Source organism: Ochotona curzoniae, unplaced genomic scaffold (assembly GCF_017591425.1).
Source record: "Ochotona curzoniae isolate NIBS_2020 unplaced genomic scaffold, NIBS_Ocur_1.0 scaffold_3223, whole genome shotgun sequence".
In the NCBI taxonomy this organism is placed as follows: Eukaryota; Metazoa; Chordata; class Mammalia; order Lagomorpha; family Ochotonidae; genus Ochotona; species Ochotona curzoniae.
The window spans coordinates 455,153-467,137 of NW_024467108.1; the positions used below are offsets into that span (position 1 = coordinate 455,153).

General features: G+C 44.5%; 2 protein-coding genes across 2 annotated transcripts; both read right to left on the reverse strand.

Annotated features, from left to right (window-relative positions):
* Positions 1-66: 66 nt before the first annotated feature.
* CUNH11orf42 (chromosome unknown C11orf42 homolog) lies at positions 67-4,862 on the reverse strand. Its single transcript, XM_040963931.1, has 3 exons — positions 4,731-4,862; positions 570-1,368; positions 67-287 (listed from the first exon to the last, which is right to left on the reverse strand). Exons 1-3 carry the CDS (start codon positions 4,800-4,802, stop codon positions 157-159), a joined length of 1,002 nt encoding a protein of 333 aa, XP_040819865.1. The 5' UTR covers positions 4,803-4,862; the 3' UTR covers positions 67-156.
* Positions 4,863-9,678: 4,816 nt separating this feature from the next.
* Positions 9,679-10,644, reverse strand: LOC121145441 (olfactory receptor 52W1). Its single transcript, XM_040964280.1, has one exon. The coding sequence runs from the start codon at positions 10,639-10,641 to the stop codon at positions 9,679-9,681; it is 963 nt and encodes a 320-aa protein (XP_040820214.1). The 5' UTR covers positions 10,642-10,644.
* Positions 10,645-11,985: the final 1,341 nt, after the last annotated feature.

Below are 11,985 nucleotides of genomic sequence, written 5' to 3' on the forward strand. Positions count from 1 at the left end.
AGGAGAAAAAGCGAATTCTCCTCCTTCTGGGCCCCAGGAAAAAGAAGCAACATTGGCTCAGGATGGTTTGGGGGAGCAGCAGCTGATGTTTATTGGGGACCAGTATCCCTATGTCATATCTTGGGGGCTTTGCCCCCTGCATCTCTTGCCTCAGCTTCAGTCGTCGCTGTCGAACTCCGAGGACAGACCCTGCAGCAGGGGCAGGGACATGGAGTGCCGGTCGGGATCCCCGGGTCCCCCACCCTGGGCTCCTGGTGGGGGGCTGCGGGGGCTGAAGAGCCAGTTCTCTGCCAGGGTTGGGGATAGTCACAGCTTGACTCATGCTTTGGTCTTTCTGCCTCCCTAGTCCCTCCTTCTGGTCCCCTGTGCTATCCCCAAACCCTCAGCCCAGGCCACATGCTTCCATTTTGTTCTCCCTGTCTCCCACATTCCACCCTCCTCATCAGGATTCTGTGGAGTTACAGCTGCTCCCACACATTCTAGGGCTTTCTCCCTATGCCCTCACCCCACCCCAATCCTCCCAATCCCATTCCATCCATTCCCCTTGTTTTCATTTCCCCTAGTAGTACCTGACAGCATCTGGGGCCCCCTCCGGAAGAGGTTTCTACCCTTGTAGGAGAATCTGGTGGGTCTTCCCTCTGGCCCTTCCTGGGGAGGAGGTGTTGGCGGGGCTGGGGTAGGTGGGGGTACATCAGCAGCTTCGGGGATATCAGCAGGTGCTGATGTGGGGGCCAGAGTTGTCATGATGCTGAGGTTGGGTCTGACCCAGTTGACTCCATGGGGCAGTGGGTCTTTAGTCAGAGATTTTTGTGGTCCCAGCACACCCTTGGGCTGCAATGAAAACTTGAGGCAGGAAAAGGCAACAGGTAGTGACCGCTGTAACCGGAGCAGCTGGGGCTCACTGGCTGTGGGCAACAGTCCCAGCTGCAGCCAGGAGCAGGAGAAGACCTGGTAGATAACATAAATGCTGTGGATGCTCCGGAGCCAGGGGAGAGTCTGCTGTAAGCTCACCTGCCCTGGCGGCAGCAGCAGGAAGGCAATCTTCTTACGTAGGCCACCCATATGTAGGCGGATCCGGCAGGGCTGCCCATCCAACAGTCGCGTCTCTTCATAGGCAATCTCTGCCCGGCCGTTTGGTGAGTATTCCCGAGTGCAGTGGGCAAAGGCACCCTCAGATCCTGCCTGCTCCAGGAGGCTTGGCAGAGGCCCCACTGGTTTCAGTGCCCTCCGACCCTGTCGACCTGGCAAAGCCAGGCGGGTGTGGGCTGGGCGGGACTGTTTCACCAGCACACCCAGTAGGTCATAGCAGGCTGCATCTGACAGGAACGGTACCGCCACTACATTGGACCCAAAGCGCTCCTCAATGACCTGCAGGTGGCCAGTTTATAGATTAGGGATTGACTTAGAGTTAACATTTAACTGATAGTACGCTCTAGACTGACCCTCCCTCTGCTGTCTATTCAATTACATTTCTACAGTATGCTACAGTATGCTCAGGCTCACACTCCTGCTTATCTCCCTGTTTTCTCCTGTATCAAAACTTTGAATGTCTTGCATATACTAGACTATACCAGATGCTAGGATACATAACAGAGGCATTTCTTCTCCTAGTATAGCTTATTCCCGTAAGGAAGTAAGAATATAAACAGTAATTAGTCAAGTAAAATGGTTGAGAACAAAATAAGAAAGAGGGAAACATGATTATACAGCTTTTGTCTTTGATAGAAAGTGGATCAAAGCAGGTGTCTGGGTGGTAATACTTGAGTTTTGAAGGAATGAACCAGGTAGGAGAATGGTCAGTCTAGGCAGAGAGGACAACCAATGAAAGACCTTAACTGACAAACCAAGAGGAGTACCTTTGGGAATACAAAATTCCGTATTACTAAACAAGTAGGTTATGAAGAAAAATACAGGAACTATATTATAAAAGTCCAGTATTTGTACTAAAATCTTGAGGGCAATGGGAAGCTACTTGAAGGGTTCTGGCTAGAAGGGATGGGGCCAGAAAATATTTAGAAAACTGATTTTTAATACAAAGGCATAAGATGAAACATCAGTTATTTAAGAGCATTGTGATACTCCAAGCAAGACATGGTAAAGCCCTAAATGAAAACAACAGGGGAAGATATATGTGTTTATATATATATACACACACACACTCATGTATATGTATATACACATATATATATATGTGTGTGTGTGTGTGTATATATATATATACATGGATGTGTGTGTAAGATACTTAGTGGAATTTTCATGCTTAAATATAGTGGGGAAAGCAATCCTTGAAATAATTCCTATGAGACTGGTAACAAATGTGTTTGGAATGTCTGTTTCTTACCTGTAACCTATGGCTGTTATCTTAGCATTGTTTTTTCCTCCAGCAGCAGGGGCCATTTCTTTTAGGGAATTTGAGGTTTCTTTGTAACACTAGTGTCTTGATGTTTTTGGATTTGGTAACCTAGTCTGGAACACATTTCCTGACTAACCTGGAACCTATTAATACTCTTTTTGGTAATTATACTTTGGCATTTTGATCTCAATTCATTCAGGTGTTGTTGGCTAAGACTTCTGGTTGGCTCTCTGTAATGCTGGGGAGCCAGGGCAACTGAAAGTTCTTTTGGGTCCCTTCTCTATTTGAACCCTATATGCTTAAACTGTTATATTCTCCTGATTTCCTGACCACAAATCCCATAACTGTGCCCCTCTGATGGTACTGCCCACCTCCTGTTCTGGTAAAATTTACTCAGTGGTTTCCTCAAAAGGCTGACCTGATATTTGATCCATAAAGCTGTTTGTGAAGTGTTGCCTCCTAACAAGGAGACTGGCTAACTAGTGGAGTTGGCAAACTGCAATATGGAGATGAAGTAGTTTGAACACTACCATCTTTTGTCACCTGGCCAAGGAAATAACTGGTGCTCTTTCTTGATCTGTATGGAAGAGTTTCACCTCATTCCCTGTACTTTGCCTCACTGAGCTAGGGAGCACTTTCTTTTGCGTAGGGAGTATCAAGCTGAAGAGGAAGGTTCTGAGAAGGGCCAGTGGAGTTTCTAGAGGTAGGAGCAGAACCCTGTTGGTTAGCATTTTTGTATAGACTACTTTGTCCTGTGACAGTGATAGCATATTCATCAAACACGAATTCAGAATGCTATTCTAGCTGCTTCTTTGGCCTCTAGGGTCCTGAAGAAATAGGCCAAATGTGTCTTCTAGAGAGAGCACTTCAATACATGTGTGACATTTGAAATACCTGGTTTTTATTGTCTACCTCGTTGAAGATTAATTTGCCATGGAGGTTTGGTAGGTCCTCCTTCTTACCCTTGAAGGCCCTCATGTTTAAGGTGGGGAAAGTAAGGGGACTCGGTTGCTTAGTTCTTTGCAACATTGACTGTGCTCTTGGTGTTCTTGGTAGAGTCACCATTTGAGAGCATTTCCTACTCCTATTGAACTTTACTTTTTCTGGATAGAAGTTCTATAGACCATAGAGGCCTATATATTTAAGTTACCCAGGGGCAGTGTAGGAAAGTGATGGTGGAAAATTGCTTTCCTAGATGTACCTTGGTTGCTTTGAATTCCAAGTGGAGAGCTGTAGGAGTCATGTTCTGTTGAACCAAATGTTTTCAAAGTACGTAAGTGAGCTTTCAACAGTTCTGGAAATAGGAAACCATGCACTCAAAGGTGCTCTTTTTAATTTGCCACGTTGCACCACAAATTTATTATACACAGTGTTCTACCCTAACTTTCCATTTAAATATGTTTCTATTTAGATAGGTTTTTTTTTTTTTTCTTTCTTTTTTTTTTTTCTGATTGTGTGGCTTTCAATCAGTAGAAAACACCATCTCCTTAAACACTAATTCCAGCCCAGGACCAACCTTCTGCCCAAAGAAAGTGTTACTACAGTAGGAAAATTGACTGTCCTGTTTCTGCTTAAGAAGCTGGCCTTCATGGTGAAAAATTTTCCAACAAATGGGAGCTATATGCCATTAGGGCAGATTTAGTCTGGTGTATATATTGTTTTAAAATAGTTTAAGCTTTTGAGCTGGTTTCTACGAATGCCTTAAATTCATTTTCCTTCGGATCATTGAGACAGAACCCAAAATCTGAGTAATTTCTGGATATCTTGCTTTCATTTAACAAATAATTTGGTGAAACTTCTGGGTACCTACAACCCAAATACTGCTGAAATCTTCCTGCTTCTTAAACTCTATGTTAGAGTGAAACCCAGTTTATCAGAAATCAGTAGGAAAGTAGGTAGAGAGATGATATGGAAAGGGTTTGAGGTAAAGTTTAGGTTCTTTAGGAAGCTTAAGAGCCTTTCATTATCAACTCATACATCTCTTTGGCCTCATTATCATTACTCCACTGAGCTTTGCTCTAGAAGAGTATTTGCAGTTCACAAATAACACACTTTTTTCTTTCTTTTCCTAGTTTTCACTATATGCTGTACCTTTAATATTTGTATGCCGTTCATTCACCCATAGTGACCTAGTGCTTTTCATTTCTGCTCTCCTAGCTCCCTGAACATTGCTTTTGAAGGAACATTCTGTTTTTGCAATTGTGATTTAATGGGACAGTTTTTGCAAAGCACTTTACTGTAGTGCCTGGTTGATAAGTATACACTGAGTAGACAATTATTATTGCCTTTAGATATTTTTCTTCTCTACTCACAAGCTAGTCAGATTCACTGAGGTCACACTTTGTTACTTTTTTTTTAGCCTCCTTAGTTTACCCACCTTATCTTTGATGAGGGTCCATGTGGCATCAGCTTCATCCAGTGTTAGCAGGTGAGGGGTACCAACCAACATGGCTGGGGAGTGGGAGGGTTTGGGCAGGGTAGTGGCTGCTGCAGGAACCCCAAGCTGCCCAGGTTGATTAGGCTCGAGGCCTTGGCCCCTGACCTATTCAACATGAGGTCATAGAGGTCCTGCTAGGTGATGGAGCCCCTAGGTGGGGAGAGGACTTTACCTCACTACAGCCTGTGGTTCATACTTTCGAGTCACCTACCTACTCCTCTGCTTGAGGAGAGGAAAATGCAGGTATTTGTTAGAGTATGTGTGTGTGTGTGTGAGAGGGTGGGGTGTCACAGGAGTAGGAATTCTTAGACTGAGTTCTTTAAAGAGACGGGGTCAGGTGTTAGTTACAGATGATGAGTTTGGACCAGGAATCTGAAGGATGTGGAAGGAATCAGGCAGGACTAACACTAAGACCAAAACAGTGGCTGTCTACCACGGTTATACTTTGAAATTTACTGGGAACTTTAAAAATTATTGATGCCTGGATCTCATATCCAGAGATTCTGATTTAATTGATATGGGGGTATACCTGGGTATCGAAACTTTTTAAGGCTCCTAAAATAAATTTAATGTTACAGCCTAGGTTGAAACATGTTATTAACAAGTGGATTACAAATTGCAGTGTGTGTGTAGGAGGGTGCTGTGCCTCACAATGACAGTGTGTATTGTAAGAATCTAATTGGAATTAATGTTGCCTTTGTAACAGAAGAAAATTTTCAGGAAACTGTAACTTACCAATGTAAATTTGAGGAACATTTTCATTGTGTTCCACTCACTGTCCTAGGCTTATTTGTGTCCAGTAGCTTCTCTTTCACATCATTTCTTAGTTATAGGTTATCTGCCCCTGTGTCTTTGTCAAAGATCTCAACCTACAGTTTTGCTGGAGAAGTGTAGTTATTCTGGAGACCTTTCCAGTAGCTACATTTTCACTCTGCACCTTGACTTTCAGAGTCCTCCCTCCGAGTTTCCTTTGTGCTCAGGAATACACCTTGTGCGTAGAGACTATCTTTCCCTATCTCATAGAGCTATCCCACAAAGTTGGCTGAGATAGCATGAATATGGCAGCACAGCCAAGGGTTCTGCAGTAACAGGAGAGTGTTGGGTAAAGTTTCCTAAAGGAGATGTGACTGTCCTCAGGGGAAGGCAGGTCTCGTTAGAGCTAAGAGTGTGAGTGCTGGATGTTTGAGTGTGATTCTGTTTTCCAGGAGAGGAATTAATGTCAAATATTTATTGAGCTCATTTCTGCTAGGGGCTGTACCATGCACTTTGAATGAATTATCTTGATTAATCCTTTAAATAGCCTCTTGAGTTAGATGCCATTACTGCTTCTTTTTGCAAGTGAAGAAGCAGGCTTATAAAGGTTAAATAATTAGCCCTAGGCATTCAGTGGATTAAAAGAGGATGCAAAATTCAAACCAAAGGCTGTTTGAGTCCAGCTTTAACCCTTACACAGTAGTTCCTTTTGGTGAAGGTAGAAGCCAACATGTTCCAGTACTTTAGAGTATGGTGGGAAGAGTACATGCTAGATGGAAGCTATAGAGTGCGTTAGTGAAAAGGGAGTGGGCAGGGTGAGAGAAGAGCCACACAGACCAAAGAAACCCAAGTTTCCTGTTAAGGCAAGTGAAACCATATTCCTTCCTAGTTTAGCACTCTTTAAAAACTGTTATGATTGGCAAAGATATCACTAGATGTACAGTTCAGTTGGTACCTCTGTTCTGTCCAGAAAGGAATTCTGAGGTAGAGATAGAATGAAGAAGAAGTGTACGTAAGGACAAGATATATGTACCTGACAGGCAATGCAAGAAGACAGAGATGCAAAGGTACAGCTACAATGAGCTGATAAACAGCAACAGAGCATGGTACACATGCAGATCCTAAGGCGATTCCAGAACGAGAAAGGAATGGCTGAGGTAAGTGCAGGGTTGATGGGCTGTTGGTGATATAGGTTGAGGAGAATCGTTTTAGGAGAAATGGGCACTGATGCACTCCTCAGCCAGCTAACACTGTTTGGTTTCTTTCACTTAATGTCTGATGACCGTGATTCACTAGGCTTCATAATTGCACCACTGCTCTACCCTGACATTAAGCAACTCTGTCTTTTGGCTCATAGAGTCTGAGTCTGAAAGTTACTGAAGGAAAACATGACAACTGAATTCTGGGTGCCATTTGGGTTGTATCCTACTACTGCTGTTTGTCCCCAGTGTGGCATACTCTGGCCTATCTCGTTTGCAGGGAATCTGAGGGTGACCTGAGTGGATAACATGAGGGGTACCAAGATATGGATCTGTTTTTCCAGGTAATATTGAGGTTTGCCACATGAAACTGCACAGCAGTATGACGTGTGTTGATACAGATGACACTAGAATGACAAAGAGCCCCAGTAAGTCTACTTCTCTCAGGCTGCAAGGATAATTGTACAAGTCCCTAAAACCTTATTTGAAAGTTTTTGGAGACATATGCTTTGAAATTTAAAATTTTTCAGCTTGTAGAAAGAGAATATAGTCCATATATCATGTAAGTAAGGAATATCCTGGGGAATTCAGGGCCGTGCCTTGTAATCAGACACCAACATTTTCTGCATTTAAATATGTGAATAGTTACACTAAGAGAGCTAAAGATTATAAATTGGATCATAACACTTGAGGACAGATTTTGGGCCAAAGTAATGAGAAAAAATTGTTTATTTAGAGGTTTTTAAGGTTTGGAATTGCAGGTAAGCAATTGTGGGCTTATAATGAATTCTCGGGTTATTATGAGGAATGACGGACGGATGGTAGAGCTTTGTGAACATATCACATGATTGACATGTATGCATTCCTGAGCCAGGGGGAAAAAAAGTGTTCAGGCCGGTGGATTTTTTGACTTGGAGGACAAGATTCTGAAAATGGACAACCTACAAAACCAGCAACTGAAGGTGCCTTAGAGGAGTCTTCCTAAGATGGGAAGGTAGAAGAGCTCATTGTGTGTGAACAGTGACTGCATGTGATTTTCCTCTTTATGTATCAGGGGAAAGGCCAACAACAACAAAAAGAAAAGTGTGTGTGTGTATGTGTGACATGGGATTATTGCACATACATTTCTTTTTATAATGTTGTAATAAATATCTTACTGCATACATCTCCGTTCCCATCTCATTTACTTTCTCAAGACAAACTCATTAAAAATAATAAAGAGGATATGCACATATTCAAGATTTGTGACCCAGTCAACAGTATTTTGTCCCAGTCATCTATACCTTCATTGCTCGGAGTGCTTTTAATTGGAGCTTGAAGAAAAAGTCAGTCGTACCAATGGCTGTGGCCGTAGTTGAGTTGATAATAGTTTCCTCTTGATCCACTCAGATTCGATGTGATAACTCCTGAACTTGATGCAGAGCTTCTGGGCTTGAGTCCTTTGTTAATGAGGATCTGGTGAGATTCCACGTAGCTCTGCAGATGGCATCCTTTGCTGTTTCAGATCTATAGTCAACCTCTGCTACTAGATCCAGCTACCTGAGCTAAGTGGGCTAGGGTATTCCTGACTAAGTCTGCAGTAACTGCTGTTCAGTTTTCCTGGAGACTTGGGATTTGCTGTATAGCTTACAGCTTTCCCTGATGTCTTAGCAGTCACTCCCTGTCTTCTGCCTGATAGACTGACTCTGAACTCCAACTGATCTTGGAAGACCTTTTGTTATGTTTAGTCCCTTTCAATGGGGAGTCTTGGCTAAAAATGTATCAGCTGTTGCACAACACCGTGATTTTCATATTTAATATCTTTATGCTATGGTAGCAAGAAATACTCCTGGTTCATCTTGTTATACTGACGTGTTTCTTGTGAACAAGGGGGCTGATTTGCAGGTTTTATTTGGGATTCACATTTTTGACTGAGGGTGCATAGAAGGGTAAATTGGTTAGAGGCCACAGAGCTTCAACTTCAGGCAAGCAGATGATGCGATTGTAACAGTTTTCTGGGCTGTCAATATGTCATTCAATTGAACTCCCTTGTCTCTGAAGTTACAGGCCCAGTAAGAGGTTCTAGTTGTATGCCTAGAGGAAACAGGGAATAGTAATTTCTTTTGGAGACCAAGTGCATCCTCTGGATGTCTTGAAAACCAGTGTTGTGGGGCCCAGTGCGATAGCATAGTGGTTAAGGTCTTCGCTTTGCACGCCCAGGATCCGATATGGCACCAGTTCTAATCCCGGCAGCCCTGCTTCCCATCCAGCTCTCTGCTTGTGGCCTGGGAAAGCAGTCGAGGACAGCCCAAAGCTTTGGGAAACTGCACCTGCGTGGGAGACCTGGAAGAGGCTCCTGGCTCCTGGCTCAGCTCCAGCTGTTGCAGCTGCTTGGGGAATGAATCATCAGACGGAAGATCTTCCTCTCTGTCTCTCCTCTCTGTATATATGACTTTCCAATAAAAATAAATAAATGTTAAAAAAAAAACCAGTGTTCTGGCCAAATTGGCACCACAGAGCATATTATTCAGATTCTTAGAGGCACAGGGCTAAACCTGTATCCTCCCCTGACAACAGGCAGGAAACAAAATTTGGCTCTAACATCTCGGGCAGTTTTCAAGCACTGGCCTCTGGACTCAGCACCATCTCTGTGACAGTGCCAAGCCTTTATGTTTGAGACAAGTTGTTATGTGGCAGCACAGATAGACATGCTGAAATGTTGGAAATAGGTATGGATTGGTTCTTATTATGATCTTAACTAGTTCCCATCCATCTTCATTCTCCTTGAAAGGTAATATCTAGTCCTCCTTCTCTACCTTTTGCCCTCCTTCCAATTAGGACACATGGGTAGGCCAAAGTTTAGACATGTGAGCAGTGTACACTGGAACAATTTCCTGGCCCCCAGAATCTACCGTGAGTATCCACCTACCCTCATGCTCCATTCTTATCATTGTCCATCAGAACTGGCTTTTTCTGAAGGTAAAGCTTTCCAGGAGTCTATCTCTTATCTGCTTGGTGCGGGCACCATAGATGAGGGGGTTGAAGGCAGGGGGCAGCAGCAAATAAATGTTGGAAAGAAGGATGTGCACAGGCTTTGGGACAGTATGACGACCAAAGCGGTGTGTAAGATAGGAGAAAAGACCAGGCACATAGAAGGCCAGAATGACACATATGTGAGAACTACACGTACCAAAGGCTTTGGCACGAGCTTCCCAGGTAGGCAGCTGTGATACAGCATAAGCAATGAGTCCATAGGATGCAGTAATGCCCAGAATGTCCACTCCTGACACAGCCAATGAAAGTGCTAGCCCATACAAGTTATTGGCCTGTGTGTTACCCACCACCAACTCTACCACTGCCATGTGTGCACAGTAAGTGTGACATATGGTCTTGGCTTGGAAGTGCTCAAATCGTGCCACCAGCAGAGGGAAAGGCACAACAATAGCTACAGCTTTCAGTGCCAGTGCCAGGACCACATAGCCCACACGGGCTTTGGTAACTAGGATAGGGTAATGCAGTGGACGTCCTATTGCCACAGCACGGTCACAAGCCATGGCCAAAAGCACACCAGATTCCATAGCAGTCAGTGCATGTACAAAGAACATCTGAGTCAGACAGACAGCATATGGCAGAGGTTGGGGGCCAAGCCACAGTACAACCAGCAACCCTGGGGCTATAGATGTGGCTAAGCCCAGATCTGTGACTGCCAGGATAGCTAGAAGTAGAAACATGGGCTGATGAAGTGTGGAGTCTATCCGCACTATTGCCAGCAGCGCTCCATTACCCAGTAGTGCCAGCAGGTACATGGGCCCAAAGGCCAGTGTCAACCAGGCCTGGACGCCCTCCAGCCCTGGAATGCCAGTCAATGTGAAGAAGTCTGGACGCAGGAAGGTGGAATTGGGCAGTGGAGTTTCTGCCATCTTGTAGGGAATGACGTTACAAGGCTCATGGGGACATGATTCCTGGCATAAAGGGCAAAAGGAAGATTTAAGGAAGTCACAGTGGCACAAACTCATTCCCAGGGCTTGTGTGAGGAGGTAGTACAGGACTGCAGGATCACAGGATTGTAACCTTTGGTTCTGGGTTTGGATGGATGGTTAAGGTCACAGTCTTAGGATGGGAGAGTCTGCTCCTAAAATCCCATGAGTGTTGTAGGAGAAATTGGATAGTGATGGTGAGAAAGAGGTAATGAGCAAGGGAGTGACAGCTATAGTATGTAGTATAGTCATTTTCTCCAGTTGGCAGTCAGCTGAGATGAGAGGTCTCCTACCTCAAGATCTGAGTACAGTCTGTCTGAATACGTGGAACAAGCCAGTGCTAGAAGCAAATCAGGTCTCAGCTGTCCTGTCCTTGGCTGTCTCCTTGGCTAGGATCTCTGGGCCTCAGCTTTAGCTCTACAGTGGAGGTAGGCACAATGATCTTAAGTGCTGCTCAGCTGTAACATTTATGGGCATCGACCCTCTGATCAGAAAGGAAGCAGATAGGAAGGGACAAAGAGTGAGAGGCAGGTGGGATTTAGAGTGAAACTGTAAGCCTTGAGTGACAGATAAGTATTCAAGGGTGTAGGTTCTTACAATATGGTGAACTTCGTGATGGATGAGGAGCTGGGGACGAGGAGCAATGGCAAAAGATCTGGCAACAAGGAAGGGAACTCTGCATCCTTCTCCTTCTTGATCCAGATGAAAGTCTTTAACTCATTCTTGGTGAAGTAGATAGAGGTGGGTAGGAAGTAAAAGTGACAGGCAGGAAATGTCACTCAACTCAGCCATATGAAGAAACACTGATATGTTGGAAAGAGGCACTCTGCATAGGATGCAGGGTGAGTAAACCAACTTGGAATCCTGCCCCCAGCAGGATCTTCCTGAACATTGGATGGATACAGGAATGAGGACGCAATCAATAGCAGAGGGCTTGACTCAGGGAAGAGTCTGTGCCCTGAGTGGGAGCAGCTTCTCTGTGTCTTGTCTGGTGCCCGTGGGGCCCTTTAAGTGGCTGTTCTACTTGCTTCCCTCAGGGCCATAATCCCTGTATACAATTAACTCTTCCCTGTCTGCATCTTCACTCAGTGTGGATGGATCTGGTAACTGAGAAAGAGGGAGACATCAGGAATACAGAGAGGAAAACCCTGAGGAAAAGGATCACTTCCCCTGGGGGGGCAGGGTCTTTGCCGAGTCCCTGGAGTTAGGGAGAGAGCGAGACCCTGCTTCATTTTACAATAGCAGCTGCCCCACTTTATTGTGTCTGCTCTCTAGTTTGAAAAAGTT

Excerpts from the sequence above, each read along its gene's own strand:
- CUNH11orf42 (XM_040963931.1), bottom strand. The coding sequence starts at position 4,802 with ATGTTGGTTGGTACCCCTCACCTGCTAACACTGGATGAAGCTGATGCC. Across the intron at positions 1,369-4,730 it reads GGACCCTCATCAAAGATAAG|GTCATTGAGGAGCGCTTTGG; the intron begins GTGGGTAAACTA and ends GGCCACCTGCAG. Across the intron at positions 288-569 it reads GGGGCCCCAGATGCTGTCAG|AGAACTGGCTCTTCAGCCCC; the intron begins GTACTACTAGGG and ends CAACCCTGGCAG.
- LOC121145441 (XM_040964280.1), bottom strand. The coding sequence starts at position 10,641 with ATGGCAGAAACTCCACTGCCCAATTCCACCTTCCTGCGTCCAGACTTC.